The 21,392-nt window shown below is 38.8% G+C and overlaps 1 protein-coding gene across 2 annotated transcripts in view; it reads right to left on the reverse strand.

Moving 5' to 3' along the window:
- Gdap2 (ganglioside induced differentiation associated protein 2) overlaps nucleotides 1-21,392 on the reverse strand; it is a 101,352-nt gene continuing 79,960 nt past the window's right edge. For both annotated transcript variants that reach the window (XM_076432295.1, XM_076432296.1), the window contains exons 9-12: nucleotides 12,525-12,664; nucleotides 11,726-11,780; nucleotides 10,496-10,639; nucleotides 1-8,896 (exon numbers count right to left, since the gene is read on the reverse strand). In XM_076432295.1, coding sequence (XP_076288410.1) covers nucleotides 8,834-8,896; nucleotides 10,496-10,639; nucleotides 11,726-11,780; nucleotides 12,525-12,664 — 402 coding nt within the window. In that variant the 3' untranslated portion in view covers nucleotides 1-8,833. The remainder of the gene's footprint in view (nucleotides 8,897-10,495; nucleotides 10,640-11,725; nucleotides 11,781-12,524; nucleotides 12,665-21,392) is intronic.

Raw genomic sequence — 21,392 nt, forward strand, 5'->3', positions numbered from 1 at the left:
TTTTGAACCAATACGTTTATTGCTTGATCTATATAAAAAGAACGAACAGAAGGGAACAGATGAAGGGGCGAGGTTGTGCATCGGCACCGAGAGAAAAATATACATTCGATTAGTTAATAGAATCTATACCATCGCGACAACAATTACAATAATTAACCGGTACATCATTATACGTACGCTTATACATACACACAATGCACGTGTAGTTTCCGAAACATACGGTCTCGTCCGTAGTCGTATCAACGCTTTTATACGCTTCTAAAAAATCTGATTCACCTTAGACAAAGAACAGTTTAACGATTCCTGAAGGAAGAGTCAAATAAAATATGCATCATTTTTGTACAAACACCGCACTTAACAGGGTAACAATAGTTTTCGCCGTTTCAGGAGGCTCTCGTTTATCTTTAGCGCGTAAACATTTATCAATTTATATTTCATAACTTCAAAATATTTATCCATTTGGTTTCATAATCGGTAATATAGTCTTCTTATAAAATTCATCTTCGATAACGTTCGCGAGTACTTTGTCTTTTATAGTTCGCATATCGTAGGTGGAACGAAGCTCGTTGACCATTGAAGTTCACTTTCTCCGTTTGCAATAATAATTTCTTTTAGTTCAAACAACATTTTTACAATTCCTCATCGCGATAGAATCGAAATAATTTCGCAATCAATTATTAACCGATGTACACATTGCACAGCGGTTCGCAAAAATAACAGACCACTATTTATCTTCAAAGAACAATGAATAGGTAACGGACTATAATTGCATTTAAACAGAAATTTCTTCTTTCCTTTAACGAATTTATTCTGATTCTTAAATTCTTTTAACTAGACCGTGAATTTTTATGCAAAATAAAAATCGTTTGCATCAATTATGGGTAAGAGGAGCCAATTATAAATTCCTTTCATCTTTTAATGATTTCAACAAGCTGAAACCGATAAATTAATACCCTTTAAATTGCACCTACTCAATTCTGTCACAAATGCATAAAATCCGCAGTCTAGGAATGACAATTACTATTAATGTTTTTAAAATGCAGTGCTTATAATCGAGTTGTTGGAACTGCTTGCATAACTTGTGTAATGTAGCTCCACTGAATTTTTATAATTTTCGTATTAATCTTTGCAAATTGCAAATGTGTATTTAGCAGCTTCGAAGACAACATTGTTCGAGGCGAAAATGTGCAAGGTAAACAGCGGTCTCTCATGCTTGTCGGCCGCTGAATACTCAAATAATTCAGCTGGTCGCCGTTATAACTCAAGAATAACAACTCGAAATGCGATATCGCGTGCAAACATGGTTACGTTTCTTTAACGCATCGAACGAAATCGTCATTCCACCGCCATTATTGCGCAACGCTGCATTAACGAGTCGCAATCGAAACGGAAATTGAGATTTCCATGACCGGGGTATGGGGTTGTTCAGGGCCGTGTCACGACGAGAAAAAAGTTCGGAAAGTAAACGTGGTTCCCTAAAAGTTAAACGGCACCGACTGAAACTACCGCCACACTTAGCAAGCTTCTCTTCTTTTGTTACGTCATTCTCATTTCACCCTACAAGCGGGGGAATAACGTTCGACTTTTTGTTTTTGTCGAACGGATATATTTACTCCTCTAAGCGTGAAGCTAACCTTCGACTGTCCGTTTTAAAGTCCCTGCGTAGGCGATAGACCGGTTTTCATACAATTCGAAACGCCATCTTCAATTGTTTATTTCTGCGCACAATGACTGCATCGTCTTTGTCCAAACCGTACCTTTCCATTGATCCCATTCTGGACGAAAAATGATTGGCACAATTGGTACCAGAGTCGTCAGATTAAGATTGAACCTACCAATCGTTTAATATCTTTATTTACTTGTATTTACTTGGATCGTGTACAATTTTTATTATAGTATGAAATAAAATTGATACGTTCTTCATGGAGGTAGCAGTATAATTTTAATAGTTGTAAAATAAAAAATGTGAAATCGGTCATTTGAACAGCAGTGGTAGGTTCACAGTGTTAAAACTCGTGTCCCCATTCTACCTTCCCCTTCTACGACTCGGTCACGTGACGCGTCACATGTCACGTGACTGATCCAGTGGTATTGGCAGAAAGAGGATAACTTCTTCTCCTCAAACCTAATCTGGCGACTCTGATTCTTTTTATTCCCACTTTACTTCGCCTTCTATATCTCCGACAAAAGCATCACATTCTTAGCCTGGAAGACTTCGTTAATTTTGATCCGAACAAGTACTGAACTTTTGATCTTCGACACAATTCTTTCCTGTCTTTCATTTGGCAATTCAACCGCTGTTTAACCCTTGATCTTTTGTTGAAATATTCATTCGAAGTAACGTTCTCGTAGTTCTAATTCCTCGACGTTCGGAGGACATGCAGTACAATCGTCCAACATTTTACATTTGAAAGATTACTTCAGTTACTGCGACAAGCAAGATTATATTTTATACTAAGGTACGCATTTTGAAGAGTCGTCACTCCCTCGAGGGTCGCTTCATAGGTTACAACGATTTCTTGGCTGCAGTCATTAAATTTTTGTGCAAAATAAAAATTGTTAGCCAGACAGGAGTTAAACAGAAGTTGATATTCCGTGTTAACAATTTTAACCCTTTGCACTCGGAGCTATTTTAACTCGAAAATTAAACATTTCTTCCGACCTAGAATAAATTCCATTCTAATTCTCTTCTTTGTATGAACACGAAATTGATATAATACATCATACAATACTTAAATATTGAGTAATTGATTAGATGCCAACATATTTAATAATGTAAACAATATTTTCAATAATGGCCATGAGTCACCACTCGAGGGCTAAGGGTTAATAGGTTAAAGATAATGTAATATTTCACCTATTCATTGTTGTCAAGAATGCGCACGATTCTTAGTATGGTTATTATTTATGTTTAACCCTCTACTTTTCGTAAAATTTATGGCCGACAGGTCGAAACAAGATCGATACGAATATCGTATGCATCGAGTGAAGCATAGTTCCCGTTTGTTACTCGATTCGACTACCCCAGGACTTTAAAAATCCGCCATAGCCTTAGGTATCACTCGCCTAAGCACGCACTTACATATTGTCACAATCTTCGACCTTTCTACGACCGCTCGCATCGCAACAATAACGCCTCCCTCGTCAGGTCGCGCGGGCACTCTCATCAATACTTACAACAATACCTTGTTGTCCAAACTGCTACGCTTTTTAATGACTTGCATTCTGTAGGAACGTGACAATTACACGAGCACTTTCGTTTGTAATATTAGAACAGCCGAGCACTTTTAGTATTAGTCCATATTTCAAAACTGAATTGTTCTTCCTGTCTTTCCAATTGTATGTAATCATGTTTATCATACAATTGTCGGAACATAGTCATCGGATTATGAATTTCAACATTTCCATTTGATTTGCCATTTCTTTTAAATCATCTCGGTAAAAACATATTTTACCATTAACCCCTTGCAGACGGATTTCGTTATTTACCTATTTAAGTAACGAAATATATCAGTACAATGTTCCACTTTTGTCAGTTTTTAAGATTTCAGTTCAAAATAAGCTTAATTTTTTCGATAATCCTCGTCCGCAAAAGATTAATTATAGATTGATCACAGTCTACACGAAAAAGCTGTGTTCCATTAAAACTCACGCAACTGTCATTTAGGATCTTCAGCGAACTACTTTCGTGGATGAATTCCCACAGAATGCAGATCCATTTCCGAGATCTGAATGATAGTGATGAGGATAATGCATGGACGACGCATTACGCGACAATTCTCTATTTACTATAAACGATTGTCAGGGACGGACAGCGAGATCGTTAAACGTAAAACGTAGGTTCACGCGAGTTCGAACTGGCCAGATCGAGGATCTATCGATCTTCTTGTCGAGCCATTCGTCTCGTCTGTGTATTGGTTCAAACGAATGGATAAACTTTCGCGAAATTGATCCTTTCGGTGATCGAGATGGATCATTTGGCACAGTCTCTGTGCGGATGAGCTTCGCAATCCGAAAATTCTGATTTTAATGAGAGGGATGTGAAGCATGCTGGACTAAACGAGCACCATATTTTTCAGTAGAAATTCTTTTGATAAAAAATTCAACGATATTAGAGCGATATCAAACATTGGCATCATCACTGGTCAGTATAAGTTATAAAACGTATCGTCCATTCATAAATTAATTAATAAATGAAATTACCCAAAAATTGCTAATTCTTTTTACCAAGTTTTTATTAGTTCGCTTTCTTGTCTGTCTGTCTGTTTGTTTGTTTGTTCGGTACAAATTTTTTATTATGTATCACCAACTTAGAAATGTAAAATAATTTGTTGTTATTTAGATACTGGGTTAATTGTCATGCACATTAGTTATAAAGTACACCACAATTTATATACGTATTATTATAATTGTTTTTAGAAATATATTTTGAGTTGTGTCACATTTCTCATGAATGAACGACATACGAGTTGTTTCATGTAAAAATGGTGCGAACTTATTGAGCAACGATTTATAATATTGACTTACATTGCTTTTCCATTGAACATTGTACTTTTACCGTCAATTCCAAATTCTATGACTTCTTCGCACGGCAATTGAATTTGGAAGAATAAGATTAGAAAGCTTGCTTTTTGTATAGTCCAACGTGCCGTACACCTAATCGATTATGAATGAAAACCAATACTCCTCACCGCACAGGATGCGTCAGTGGCGCGTCGCCGTAATGAGAACGGGCCGGCGAAATCGAGGGAAAGGCACAAAAAATTATCCGAGTTCAGATTCTCTCAATTATATATCATTCTACTATTCTTTCTTCCTTTTTTTTTGTCATTAACAAAACACAGTATACTGGCATTACAACATATACATATACATATATATATATATATATCTAGCGTAGCATCACCAAAGCAATAATAAAAACGTAATAAAAAAAGGTAGTTCGACGATCAAGCACGTACTATACAGAAGTAAAGTCACACAAAAATCACGTGATGGCACGCATCTCCGACCGAGGGAGTCAATTAACCCATTGTCTTGCGTTCTAACCCTTTGGGGTCCAGATTTACATTCGATTCCTCCGGATCCGCAATCGAAAACAAAATATATATTTATATTTACGTATATATATATGTATATACATATATACTTTTTCTTTATCTCTTACACATTAATACTTTAATTTTTATTATAGCATTTTTACTTTTATATATTTATATATATTTATATTAAATCGACAACGGGACCACGAAGGGTTAAAAATCAATTCGATTTTACGGTTTCGTCGTACGGTAGAAATCGACTTTATCGATCGTTTGATGAAACATGGGGTGAACGTGTCCGCGGGGTGGAAACGATGCGAGAGAGAAAATCAAACGAAACAGGCTAATCGACGCCAGTTAACACGTATGTATATATATATCAACTTTCTTTCTCATTCCACGAACGCTAAAAATGCTTAACAACGAGTATAACGATTTCTGTCTCCCGAGATATACACGTGTACATGTATATGTGTCGCGAGAAAGCTCTTAAGTTTATTGCTTCTTCTAGCCTAGAATTGAACCGCGAGCACGACCTCGGCAATTAGCTCATTTTGCCCTCTCGGACAGATTGATTGTTCTGTGTCGATGAGGAATCGATTGTGAGTCAGTGTTTATGCCATTAACAATTCGGTCTTTCAATGTACAGTAGGATGCACGTAGGAAAGACAGGAGGCACCAACGAACGCGAGTGTTATCCATTCGAGAGGTTGGTGGTAGGAGTTCGAGGGCCCCCTACGGTGTCCTGGCCTGCACTATAGCGTGTGACGTGGCCCCCTCTGACCAATCAGGACCCGCCTCCTTTCTCGGGAGTTCTTGCGAGGCACGCACAGTAGTCACCGCAATCCCCCACCATGAGATGTTAGAACTTTCAACAAGGATTCGATGCAAGAAACGAGATCTCAACCCAGAGTTATGCTAATTTAAATACATTGTAATTGAATTACATTGTATTTTATATACACAGTATTTGAATTACTGAATTATTATTCTTCTATTATATAATTCATAATTACACTGTACTTTGTACAATTGTAGAATCGAATTACATTTCAATTTAATTGAATAAGAGACCAGAATTACAAATTACCTTGTAATTTAATTGAATAAGACACCGGAATTACAAATTACCTTGTTATTTAATTGAATAAGAGACCAGAATTACAAATTACTCTGTAATTTAATTGAATAAGACACCGGAATTACAAATTACCTTGTTATTTAATTGAATAAGAGACCAGAATTACAAATTACCTTGTAATTTAATTGAATGAGGCGGCTGAATTTCGAATTACGAAATAATCGAATACAATGTAATTGAATTACTCCGTAATTAGAATTCGTGAAGTAATTCAATTGTAATTTAACACAACTCTGTTCCAACCAGCGAGGTTCTACTGTAACAGCTAAATCGATTGATATCGAGTACTGAAAGGCGTCAGAACACTTGTAGATCTAAAATCGACGAGGTTCGCCTGTCGATAAATTAGAATACAAGTTAACCGAAAGCACGATGCCCGACAGAAGTCTGTTCATGTCCATTGGAAATTCTTGTTTCTCAATAATATATCATTGAACTATAAAAGTTTTGAACAACTGAACAATTTCACTATCTTGCTCAAAATTCGGGTTTAAGTATGGAAGAGAGAAATTCAAGATGGCAGTTTACTCGTCAGTTCAGGAACTTGCGATACGGGAATTTCGCGTGTTAATGAAAAATTGAACGAACAGTATACTTATTATCGCGGGTCGGACATTGTAGGTTGGTGCAGAGAAGTAGAATCGACTCGCATGTTCATGAGAATAGAGATAATTACGGAGAAGCACATCTCACTGATTTCGACGATCTTCAGATATGTTGTCAAGGTCAGTGTCCTGAGTAACTTTGCTTATGTTTCGCTGTTATATTAAAATACATCTCTTGTGTTAGAATCTGTGAGATATGTACTGTAAGATATTGTATGATCGGGATGGTGTAACCATTAGCTCAGAATTAATTTGGGCCTGATTATGCGTTTTGTGGTTGCGGAAAACTTTTGTTTATATCGAAGACAACAATTAAATTGCGAAGAAAACGAACATTTTATTCAGTATAAGCAAAGTTATTCAAAACATGGAAAGACCTATTTCAAGGTCATTGAAATCGACAAAACGTGTCGCTCTGTAAATAATTATTTTGAAGGGTTACAACAATCTTGGACACTTCAAAATCAATGATTCCTCCTTTAAAGTTTTCATTCACGACTTTCCTGATCTGAGGGATCAGTTCGAGCTGCCGAAAAGGCGGTAATCGATTTTGTAAGCTTCAACAATGCTGTACCCTGGTCAACCCCTTGAAATGCGAATTAAATGAACTCCAATGTAACCAATATATAATTTAATTTATTATAAATTCAAAACAGATGTTTTCCTGGGATGATAATGAACTCGTCGCTAGCAACACTTACTGTTAACATTAACCCTTCGACGGCGGAGTCTCAAGGAGTATCAAAGTCGTCATTTGATTACTCGGTTTCTGGTGCTTCATTAGGGACACTAGAGAGATTAACGCGTCTACCAGAAGCACCGTCGAAAATATGTTTTAAAAACTTGATAAATAAAACAGTCCTACAGGTCATCAGTTATACAGTTATAAGAATAGTCTGCCGTCCGAGGGTTAAACAATATTTAACTTCGATGCGTGTTCGTGACGTCTTCCTACGTGAAACAGATTAGAAGCTAATTTCGCGGGAATGGTGAAAGCACACTCGATTCGTCATCAACACGTGTAATCGCATAAACCACAGTCCAAGATATCGACGGCAAATAACCGAAGCCGCAGCACCACGGAAGGAACCAGCTCTGCACGCTTCCTTTCGGCCGAGTGGTCGCACTCCATCGATTAACCGCGCGTATCGAAAATACGATTCGTCGCCGACGTTACATAATAAAATACGATGTACAATAAGTCGAACAGACGCTCTTTCGCTGTGTATATAACGATGGATAAGAAAATAACAGAAAGCGTTCGACAGTTTGCGTTTTAAGCCGTCAGTTGCTCCGGTGTTCGTCGTCGTCGCCGTCGCCAATTCCCCGTGTGCCGTCGGCGATCATCGTCGTCCTTGAAGACGAGCAGCGTTAATATGTACAAGAACAGGGCTCTCGAAGCACCCTACGCGACGACAACACGACGACAATACTGATTATTGTTGTTTTGGCAGCCGGATACTCGCTTCCAGCGAATAACAATTCCTCCACGATCGATCTCTTTCAATTACCTCGTGTGTGTGTGTGTGTATCTGTTTGTGTTCGCGTGTTTCTTATGTTTGTGTACAAGTATCTCTGTGTATGTGTGTACCGAGATGTAAACGTTGATCGTTCAGCACCGAGACGTAGGACCAAATTACTCGACGAAGATCTTGCTCTATCTTTCTCTCAGTGGCAGTGGTTTCTTGACCTATCAGCGATCACTTCGAGAAACAAATCCGCAGCGACGACGTACTCCAGCATTTCAGACTTCCGTTTCGAGGCACTTCGACGAAGCGACCATTGATGGTTTCCGGCGGCTTCGGAGATTCGTCACGGAAGCAACGGCCTTGCGAACGGCAACTTGCTCTTTCGGGGATATTCTTCCGTTCGTGGAGCTCGACATGTCCCGAGTTCTTAGCACGCGAGAATGCTGCGGAAGCTGCGCACGATGATCAGTCGAGGAACACGCGCGAGTGTGATCGTGCCATCATTGCGTCGGACAGCCGGCCTGTCTGCGCTCTGTCCAATTCTTCGCTGGATGGGAATCGAATGCTGATCGAGAGTTACGTGGACGTCGACGGCGACGAGGTGATCGGGTCCGGCTGGTAGTACCTCATCCCGTTTATCTGTAACGAATGAATATCCTTCAATTAGGCGGTGATCCAGTGCCAGAGGCGATGGTCCAACTCCTTGCACTCGAAGCCACTTATGTGTTTCGATTCCCTGAACCAATAAGTACGGCTAATAAGGTCGGCTTATCTTAGCCAGTGCAGGCCAGTCGGACAGAACCTTACTACCCTGCTGTTGTATCCAGTATTTTACGAAAAGTTAAAATAAACGCAGGGTAGTAAGGTTCTGTCCGACTGGCCTGAACTGGCTAAGATAAACCGACCTTAAGGCTGTATATAAACAATTTAATGATTTCGGCGCCACGGGTTCGATCAAATATTACTCACTAAGCAATTTTGCAATTTAAATTGTTCTCGACGCTTCGAACCAAATGTGGACCATTTTCAAGAGAAATTTTGCGTCTGTAAAGAGAACAATTTAATCTTCCGTCGGGCGCAATATCTGGACCGCCGAGTTCGGGCGCAATGTGCTTGACGGGCCCACATTCAAAAAATATGATAAACACCTAATTTAGTTCATTTATACAACTGCTGTTAGGGAAATAGTGCGCTTGGTGAGGTCTATAATCGTAGAGCCGTTCTTTTGGGCCCTTCCCAAGGGTGGGGGTGACTGTTTTCGAGGTACCTAAGAGGTACCTACATGATCGCGCTGTGCCTCTCAGATCGGTTGCGACAGACGGAAGGTTAAACTGCAAAATTGCTGAGTGAGTAACATTTGATCGAACTTGTAGCGCCGAAATCATTAAATTGTTTATTTGCACTATCTACGATCGACATAAAGGAATATTCATTAAGGGTGTATGTACATTGTTTGAATTGGTGGCTGGAGCAACGTCGGATGATATCAAGTGAAAATTTATAAAGGAGATCAGGGTTTGACGGAACAACTTGAAGAACAAAATGAAGAATTGATGGTTTGATGGGAGAACAATAATTAAATTGAGTAATATAATTGTTGGCTGGAACAAAGTGCAAATTTTACAGGAGTGAACGATTGGATGGCAGAACAATAAAAGCTCCATTGTTCCAGGTACCAATTAAATTCTTCTATTGGAGAAACATCTAACAATTTCAACGGACACACACACTGCTAGACAATTAGAATTTATTATTGTTCGCTTTTAACCTTGGGTCGAGTTGCACTCGAGTAAATTGCGTTAACGTATCAGATAATGACAATAATGATGGTGTGAATAAGCGGGATTCAGATTGTTTGATCATCGTTACTTGTTAATCTAATTCTGTTGATGACTAAACCAAGAGTCGCAACCGATTTGTGTGTAAAAATGGGTGGTAAAGAAGCATACACGAACAATGAAAGAAAGCAAGTTTCTTCGAAGCTTTATAATAAAAATGTGTGTCGTATTGAACAGTTAAAAAATTGGAAGAGTGTTTAAAAATATCGATTCATTATTTACAAGTCAACGAAGCTACCAACGAGAAAAATGAATTTCTATTTGGTTCCTGTGGCATTGGAATCGATGCAGATAATTTCCATTTTGCATAATGAGTCGCAGTTTAATGATAACGCACGAACCAAATGTAGGAGACGTGCCCTAGTATTATTCAGTACTCGTTAAGTACAAGAATCCTCACCGTCATGTCATATTCTGTGATGTATGCCGGGATTTCCAGCTGGTCCGGCGACATCACCTCGTACAGATATTCCACGCCGGGTAAACTGTGGACTTTCTGCTTGATTGCCGGCGCCATGAATGTTGTGAACCACCACGTCATCATCTGGAACAGGTAACGGAGGCATAAATTAGAGGGAAAATTAATCGATCACTACGACGCACGCACTATAATAATACGTTCGCTACTAGTATCAGGTCTGACGTTACAAGGAAAAACGTCACGTGTATGCACCAAATTATCTGCAGCATGCTAGTACTAGCCACTATAAGATTATTCCTTTTTATTGTCTAATTTTATTGTACGCATAATGTAAATCACCTATACATATAGATACTCCTTAAATTAAAGAAACAATCTGGAAATACCGATGATAAGTACCTGATCGAATTTTCGGAATATTTTTCAACCCACCCTCAAGCATCGTAGGGTTAATTAAAAGGTCCTACTTACCGTTATTCTTTTTTATTAAGGTAACGAGGACCTATTAATTAACCCTATGATATACAAAATTTGTGTATCGTATTTCCAGATTGTGTTCTTTAATTTAAGGAGCATCTATACAGGTGATTTATATTACTTTACTTGATCAATATACTTCAAATAGAAAGAATAAACTTCTAGCACGAGTTAGTACCTACGTTAGTCACGTCGGTATACTAAATGACAAGTTCAACGGCCAATTTTACTAAATATAAAATTACATAATGTTTAACATGATTATACTATGTTGATTTACACTAGATGTGTAAAGAACCAAATACGATTTAATGTTCGCTTGAAAATCTCGAGATTGTTATCGCTTTCATCCCCTACCTTCTGTACCATTGTGTGCACAAAAAAGTGTCTTAATCATATCTTCTGTTGCAAATTTTTAGGATTGATTTTAGCGGTTCCGCTGCAGACACCAATATTTTTTATTTTTTTTAAATTAACCTCTAATTTGTAGCCTCTAAGGCTACCTCTAATTTCATCAATTGCAAAATAAAAAATAGTGGCAGCTGTTGCGTAAAAAGGGAACAAAATGATCCTGCATCGCAGAAGTATTTGACTTTTATGAAGAAAAATTTTAGACGATTTGCGAGGGAAAGTATCGTATAAAAATTATGTCTGTATAATTTACGATGCGATAAAAAATAAGTAGCTGTGGGATTACGACGAGTTTCTGAAACGGTAATGGCGAGCACTAACCTTGGTCCAGAAAGTCGGATGGACGATGTAGAAGTGTTTGAGGTTCTTCTTATACCTGTAAGAAGATGAATAATTGATCCACAATTTACTTTAATACGAATTTGATGTAAATGTACGAAAATAATGAAATTCTCGACTGAAGAAGCCCGTATAATATTCAGCATTCAAATCTATTTCCATATAAATGGAATTTTGTTTTGTCACACACACACTGGTTATATAAAATATAATTCTCCTCAATTATTAATTCTATCTGTGGCTACGTCAGTCGATAACACGAAATCACAACTACTCTTGCATCAGTTCTACGCATCGGTACACGTATGCTCCGAAGGTCTCGGAATCGAATTACATATAAAGCAGATAAACAACCGCATAGATTGTTCTCGGTGTTTATCCACGTCAAAATAAATCACAGTATATCACTGATGCACATTCAAGTGATGCTCGAGTATATCTATATAAAAATGAATAATATTCTATAGTGAAATGACAGTCTAGAAAGAGACTATGACTAATGAACTATACTGACTTTAACTATTCCTTGCAGCTAATACTGAGATTGTCTCAGAGGGATCATAATGAACAGTTTCGGAATATTTGTTTCATAATTTAATACACAGAAATATTTAATTTCCAATTTCATACTGAATCAATGCGAATATATTTCATCCTACAGAAGACAATACATTAACGTTTGGTATATTTGCTGACAGTATTGTAATATTATACATAGAAACTGTTACCACAGTGGAACCTTTAAATTCTTGATATGATGAGGTTTCTTAATATCACTTACTTGTAAGGAAGCACGTTGTAAACCTCCCGCAACCAGTGTAAGCTGGGATAGTTGTTGCTAGTCGTTAACGTATGGAAATAGGCAATAACGTAGTCGCCTTTGACAATCGGGTCCAGCAACTGTATGAGGTACAGCAGTGCCTAAAACAGAAATCGAAATATGTTCCACTGTTATTATATTCACAACATTCGCTCCATTCTGTGAATGGAGTTCTAATTACTTTGAATGGATTTCTAATTACTCTGACAACATTGTATTCGATAATCATATTTAGACTGCGGATTTTTATGCATTTATTAAAAATTGAAGAATATTGTAATATTGTCTTTAATGCAAGAGAGTCATTAAGGGATGAAATCAAATTTTATTTTACACCTGCTTCCCGCAATCGATGCAGAAAATTTCTATCTTGCATAAAGACCCGCAGTCTAGTCATATTTATAATCTACTAGGGGTGGGCGAGTACCCAAAAATTAGTGATACAGTAAAGTCGTGAGCTCCCATCGCCTGTTCCGAGCAGGGACAGAGATCGTGTAGGGAAACTATTTTTGTATGACTGCGTCGACCGCTCCTTTTTCTTGGCCCCTCGCGGGGATGCTCCCCAGTGCAAGGGTGAGGTGAAGGGACAGTGATCGTGGAGATCCTCAGGGAACTAGATCGCGACTTTACTGTACTCGTGTACCCGAAGTCGAAATCTGCGACGTTCGGGTCTCTGAACAATAAAAATTATCGAGTTCCCGACCCGAATTTCCGGATGCCCGCCCACCCCTATAATCTACTGATAAACGATCATCATTATTCTCCCAAAGTGCACAACGAGCTTTCCTAAAAATGTTGTACAACAAGTATTGTTGCAAGGGGCAACTCTATAGCATTCAATCCCTCTAGCCTTTCAAATCCTATTTCATTAGTCTGGTCAGGATCCGGTTCTACTGGGTGGTGCAGAAATAATTGCGGTAAAAGTTCAGGTTACTACCTACACAGACTCGTTGTACGACGACGTCTATGACGCCGTGTATTAAAATACGCCCTCGACAAACTTCCTGACGTCACGCGGCGCGAACGAAAGCCGACGAAAACGGGGTGTGTAGGCGGTCGTAGGGGTTGGCAGGGGGGTTGCGAATTTTCTGTTACTCGCACACACACCTCCCACCGAATCGATATCGTCGCGGTCTAGTGAAAAGAACTTTCCTTTCCCCTTCGCTTCAACTTTAGCTGGTCTAGAGCGGCCCGTTTCAGCGCCGCACCCTCCAATCCTCCAACCTATCAACCTTCCAATCCTCCAACCCTCAAAAATCCACGTATCCTACCCCTCACCGTACTGGCGCGGGGCCTCCGACCTGATTCCGCCGCAATTCCTCGACCTCCGACCTCCGGGGGTGAGGACCCGAGAACTAATTCCAGTTGTTACAGAGCGATCGATTAAAACGGAGTAACGAATGCGCCTCGCTGACATTAAATACTTGTCTGCGAGGGCTGTGCGCTCACCGTGACGTCGACGTGTCTCGTGGAACAACGAAACCAGGCCTGACTCGGCGAACAGCTGACGCATCAACGCGATCAGGCCTGGACACAACAATCTGCTACACCGAAAACCTATAGCACACGCGGCACGGAAAACGTACTTGCACACTCAGCTTTTCCGTGACGATGTCGATTAAAATAGACCGTGTCCGTTGCAATTGAGAGGATAACATGGTTGACTGATTTTTAACGTGTCCGATTTGTATGAATGATTGGTGTTCTGTTGACTTCCTGCGTGCCGGAATTGTGCAACTATGAAATTTTGAGCACGCCGCCAGCTAAGATTGTTCCAGTTCATGGAACAATTATATATCCAAAATTCTAGATCAATTCAAATAGAAATAACTAGATTGCGGTTCTTTATGCAAAGTAAAAATCGTCTGCATCGATTACAAGCCAAGGAACCGCATAAAAAAATCGTTCTTTTAATTATCTTATTAACCGATGTCCTTAAATCTTTTTAACACGTCCACTGCTTTAAATGGTACGTTTCTATTTTTGTCAGAAATGCACGAAAGTACGCTGAATATGATGAGCACATTGAAAATTCAAGTTAAATATTTCATACCTCCAAGCCAATTTCATAATTCATGCACAAGTTTACTTTGCACGAATTAAGATTATTTCACATTAATTGGCCTGTCTAATTTTTCTGCCCGCCACATTCCTGCTAACGAGTCTGTTTTTGCGAACCGTGACAAAATGAAACGTGTTCTCAGAAGGTTTCTCGAAGATCGTGAAAACATGCATAAACGAATGCCGGCCATGTTCAACGAAAAAGTTCGTGGCAACAACCTGTTCGCAATTTTGTCACGTTCAAGTCATTTCCCAGAAATTTCACGGTCATTTCTGCGTGATATCAAAGAGGCCGTGAGCGCTTGGTTCACGCGGCACCTTTCTATGAAGCGGGGACACAAAAACTGGTGCTCCGTTATGACAAATGCCTTAATAATGGTGGAAAGTAGTCGATAGTATGTAGAATGCAATGAACATTATATGTTTTGGAAATAAATTACTCGCTTTCTGGATACGTAGTGAATACGAATTCACAACGCATTAATCTCTGAAATCATGCTGCGTAGCTGAATGCACAATTAGATTCATGGAGGTAGTAAACAAAAACAGAATAATATAGACTCATTGTTTTCCTCGGCGCATTGGCTACCAGCGTTACACAAACGATGACCGCGATAATTATAGCTTGCGTACGGGACATGATATTAGTTTTATCAGCACTAATTATCATGCAAAATTAAACTTGTCCACGGCAATTGCAAGAAAGGGAAATGAAAATATATTTTCTATTATCTTAGAAGCTGAATATAAATGTCTTCCTTCTTTTCATTATTTCAATAAGCTGAAACTAATACGTTGATGTTCCAAAATGTTTTTATAATATGTCCACTGCTTAAATTGTCCGTACCAATTGTTGTTGTAAATGCATAATAAAATGCATAACATCCGCAGTCTGTATATAACCAAACGTTTTCAATAATGTCAACATTAATTCCGAAGCAACGTAAGAGAAAATGACTGCAAATCTGAATATAAACGTTTATTTTCGTTCGTCGGTGATCTGGCCGGAAATGAATGAGAGACGCAATAAAACGACGTAAAATATAAACGCACGTGTGAAACTGCGAATGCAAATATGGACCTCGTAACGCGCGCGTGCAACACTGTATTTCCGTTTTACATGCAAGTACAATCGCTGCGAGAACGACTCACCAGCTTATCAAATATGTATAATACATCGAAGTGTCTATTGCTGCTGAAAATGTCAAACTCTGTTATCCCTCACGTGCTAGAACACATTTTCCATGAACTTGTACGCGTGCACGCAATCGAAAGTGTGAACGTTCGCGGCAATATTCGATAACAGTTTTATAAGAGCGTTAACTTGTTTCCCGAGGTGACTGTAAATCAGTCACGATAGCGCAACTCTACTATTTCCAGTTTCTTGTTTACAGAGACAATGATCGACTCTTCTCGAAAGAACACTTGAAATCTGTATGATTTTCCAAAACGTCATAGACTGCAGATTTTATGCATTTATGACGAACACAGAATTGTGAAGACTTTAAAAGAATTTAAGAATTTAATTTCATCGTGCTCCACTTATTAAAGAAGCGTAAAAAAGCTTAGTGATTGATTTTCATTCAGATTTTGGAGAACTGAGAATAAAGTTTAATGAATAGTATAATAGAATGGCTAAAGGCTGGTACAACACCTACTGTAATTCATACGTATAAACATTTACATTTGGCTTGTGGATTTCGCAAACACCGAGTGAAAATGCAACATTCTGAATCATTCTGCAACATTGCTGCGAAACTTGTGATTATTTCCAGTGTGCACGTAGCACCGGTAGCTGTTTTTACAAAACTAAACTCGCCCGCGGCTTGTTTACCGTTCGATCTGCGTCGTCAATAAGTTGTGTACAACCATAGCTCCCCAGCGTTGAAATTTCGTTTACGTTTTCAGAAATAGATTTCGGACTACGCCGTTACACGTAATTTTCCAAACCCCATTATCCCTATTATGGCCGCCTCGATGCGTCATTGTTTATACATACAAGGAAAAAGAATAATTTCCATAAGGAATTACCTCGTTTCCACTTGTACATGTTATTATACGTCTGTATATACAATTGTATACATACATATACAGTATCGTATCAGGTCGTGAAGTATGAAAATTGACAATTTTTGTTTGAAATTTCTGTTTTATTTGCCAAGTTTCATATTTAACATGAGAATGGATTTTAAGAGAACATGTCACGTTTAAGAACAAATTTATTTTATATTATTTAACAATAATCATTTTTAGCTGTTTCCTTCATCTCGATCGACGATGTTTTCCAAGCAAGGTGCTCAAAATTTCATAGTTAAAATGACGTCTACCCTAATACACATATGCAAATGTGATTCTTTCTTAACGGAACTCTGGATACGTCTCGTAAAACTCGAATGATTTGGATTCGTTTAAAAACGTCGGAGAAGGTCGACCGATAAAGCGATTCATTCGATTTCCAATCGAAGTCAAGTTCAGCGTCGTCAGCGCAATGTCTATTTAACTCGAGCTCGTATTGTGCGCGGAAAGAATAGCTCTTGATTGAGCCAAGCTCAAGGCGTAGTCGTGGGAGAGAGAATAAAAAAATACTAGAACAGCGCAGGTTTCTTGTAACGGGGCGGTGACTCATCCTGATTTCGTTGCTCCGATTAAGAAGTACATATGCAAATATTATGGCGTGATTCAACATTTCGTAGGCGTGATGTAATAATGCTAATTTCGTGCTCGTGATTCTAATCGATTCGGCATACACGAACATTTTTGTTCATAGCTCCAGGTCCAGCTCAATGGAGATACAGAATCTCCAAAAAGTATTTAGTAATTTTCAAAAATTCTCGATATTTAAACTGTTATAATTTCGTATGCAGAAATGTAAGATTAGGATTTTATACATATTACGTTATATATTGAGTTGGCAAATAAATTCGTTCGGTTTTTTAGAGTGGAATAAATCACAAAAACCGAGCGAACTTATTTGCCAACCCAATACTTTTCTATTGTTTTGTAAAGTGTTATAGTAATGTATGCTACATATAAACCAAACTAGGTTTGCGGCATCAATAAATAAATAACTAATTAAATTAATTTCGTATGCAAGAATTGCACCAGTTTTAGTGTAATCGTACATAATGGCCCCAAAAAGTATTGTAACACTAAACTTTCGAATTTCGAAAAATTGTGGACATCTAAACAGCAATAATTTCGTCAAATCAAAATAGTACAACAATAAATCCTCTGTTTTCTCAACCCACCGTTTCCCTAGAAAAATTTTGTTTTCCAAATCCGTGGTACATTCATCCACGAGAAAATTTTTTCATGTTCTCCCAGAGACGTTTGAATTTGCCAGTCTTGTTGCTTTCTGAAGAGGTTCTACAAATCTTCATCTCCACGGTACTTTTCTTCGAAACAAAGAAAAGCTTGTCATCACTGTCGCAAGCTAACGAGTCTGGATCTTATCAAAAAAGTTACTTAGCCTTGAAGGTTTCAGGACGGAATCAAATTAAGTTCACATGACGTAGCGTTAACGAGCTCGTTATCTGTATCGTGACCCTGAAATTTCATTATCTCGGTTAATTAGCGATCGTTGATCGTGAAGTGTCTCCCGGTGCATTGTTCGTAGACTCGATGCCAGTGTCAAGATGAAGAACTTCGACCGCGGATTCTTCTGTAACGTCGTGTCGAGTAAATAATAGATACGTGTGTGGCACGACGTATATTTTCGGCCACGGTGGCTCCTACGACGCGGCCGTAATTTTTATCTCGTTTCAAGGCTGCGGACGTAAAATTAGCATGCCGAGGAAACACACGATAGGTGTAGGCTCATTTGGAATTCGTTGCACTTTGCGTCGGCGTGCGTCAAAACTCCACACTCGATGGCGTCGATCGCGATCGATGACTCGCGTTGCAGATTTATCGGGTTGGTTCGACTCACAAAGAAATTTAAGACTTTGAACATGTGTAGCTCATTCGATGTTAATTACAATTTTTTCTGCTGGGAAACGGTGCTAAGGTTGACTTCGAAAAAACTTACAAGTGGTATAGTGTTTAAGTATACAGGGTGTACCAAAAATGTTGCACTTCCTTTGAAAGGGACAAAACATTTTAAGTTCGGAATACTTTCCAGGTAGACGCCCTTTTTTCGACCTGGCGACTGGACTAAATATGTTTTGATAAAAAAAAATTAACAAAGTGACAGCACTTGAAAAAAAAGAGGTTATTAGGTAAACTGTGCTGTATTAGGTAAAGTACAAGTGTGGGTCACGCACAGCCATAATGGCAACCGTTAATGAAAATATTTCGCGCATCATGCGAAGAATAGATGTCAAGAAACACAAAGAAATTTATACACAACGACATGAGTAATTTAAATTATCTTGATAAAGTAGTAAACAATTTTAAATATTGTTTCGAGGCGAAACATGTAAACAATTAATTACACGAATAGTTACAGTGATAGACGTTCAACCAAATTGGTCGAGTACTGTCCGCCTTTTCGCAAGGCATCGAACTCTTGACATCGAAGCAACGAATAAAGAAATGGTCTGGTGCACCGTCGAAAGGGTCGAACACGCCCTTTCGCCACTTCTCCGGGCCGATAAATGTGTGACCTGAAATTGTGAGCGAGGTCGGAGGAGAATGATCGAGTGCGTCCTTGAATCTCAGACAGCGACCCACTTTTCGTTTAAGAAGTCCGTCACGACACTCCATTCACGTCGTTCTCCCCATATCTCAATTATTCATCGCTCTATATATAATAGCGAACGAGTTGTTATCGAAATAATTTTAAGTACGTCCTTACTACCTGGTCTTTTGAAATATGAAGGTCAATATACTTCTACGCAGAATTTGATACTCTATCGATTCGCGATGCAGAAGGTAGGCCATTCCATTTAAGGAACTCAGGGTCGTCTTGAAATCTCTGTAATACTTCCCCCTCCAGACCATTTGATATTATTACAAATAATGGAAACATTCGAGGTGGACGAGGTTATTGTCCTACCCTGTATATTCGGGACCGAAATATGCAATTCGAGACTTCGTGAAACGAAAAAATTCGAAGAATATTTTAGCATACCATTTTTCACGTGGTTGAAACAAACCTAACAGACCACTCGAGCTCCGGTGCTACATTTAATTTAGTTAGTTACTCATCACTGGACAGCGTATCTCAAAATAATAGAAAAAATAGAAATTTATTTTCTCTCTTTAATATGATTAATGGGCTGAAAATGGTATAACAGTATTTCTGAATCCGTCTAATGTGTTTAAGGTTTAAAATTGCACCTATTCGTGTTTGTTAAAAATGCATAAAATACACAATTGGCTTGACGAAGCTTTAAATCCAATAAAAAAAGAAAAATTGCAGAAATCACAAAAGGAAAAATGTCCCTTAGTGTATTTGAATCGTAGCCATCTTGGTAGCGTGATAGCAAGGAGAAAGTCAGCGTTATTTGGTAAAAATATCAAGCAATAGAGAATCCTGGATCGATACCAATAAACCGTTTAATCGATCACTCGCGAACATTGACGAGATCGACAAAGGGACCGAAGGGGGTTGATCGGGGCGAAGTCGAGCTAGCTTTTCTACTTGTACAAGGGGGTGGCTATTTCCGGCGTCGGCGTCGAGGTTTCTTTAAAGGACATAGAAGGGCGTCGCGAAAGGACGAAAACAATCTTTTCCGAGCTCTACGACAACGTTGAAAGTTACAACTTTTTCTACGTGATCGAGGGGGGTTGCTATTTCCGGCGTCGAGGTTCCTTTAAAGAATACCGCTCAGAAGGGCGTCGCGTAAGGACGAAAACAATCTTTTCCGAGCTCTACGACAACGTTGAAAGTTACAACTTTTTCTACGTGATCGAGGGGGGTTGCTATTTCCGGCGTCGAGGTTCCTTTAAAGAATACCGCTCAGAAGGGCGTCGCGAAGGGATGAACACAATCCTTTCCTGGGCGAGCCGGCGTGCTCTATGACAACGTTGCGAGTTGCAACCCGCGCGCCCTCGGCTCGGGAGTTGTTCCGTGGTCGGTCTATTTCTGGACGTGTAAATATCGATTCGCCAGCGGCGACACCGGCACCGCGCGAAGAGGACAGGAGCAGGGAAACGACCAAGATGATGCCGATACATGTTGCAATAATAGGATCGCGGGTCCGAGACGTTCCCGATCGACTCAGATCGCTGATCGTAGGGTAGCTGTACCGATTACTGCGGTATCATGCTTGGATCGTACTTTATTTTAATATTATTCCTAATTTGCCATGCAACGATAACATATGTAAGCATTTTATGCAAGAAAGATGTGTTATGAATATAAAAAAAAAATTGGTGGCCCTCAAAATATAAAATCGACAACATTTAGTACGTATTACTGCGGACGAAAAAGGGCCATGTACCAATTACTGTGGATTAGAATTAGAAATATACGAGCGTACAGAAACAAACTACATATCTAGGCATTCATTTAAACAAATCCTGAATGCAGTACCAAATAATTTTTTTATTTATTACATTTTAAATGTGGTCGAAGGGGATGCAATCCAAGGTCGTTATTTTGTTTATAAGTGTGCGCATGAAGGTCACCTTTATTTTTTTAATGAACCATATAATTTTTTATATACTATTCGATGCACCCTAGTACTCTGAATAAGAATGTATCAACGCATTCTAGACATTCTAATTTTAATATCGCGAATTATTATTAGTAGAGGATTTTATGCATTTATAGAAACTAGGTGTAATTTCAAACCGCAAAAATATTATAAAAATTCAAGCATA

Source organism: Lasioglossum baleicum, chromosome 10, assembly GCF_051020765.1.
Source record: "Lasioglossum baleicum chromosome 10, iyLasBale1, whole genome shotgun sequence".
Taxonomy (NCBI): Eukaryota; Metazoa; Arthropoda; class Insecta; order Hymenoptera; family Halictidae; genus Lasioglossum; species Lasioglossum baleicum.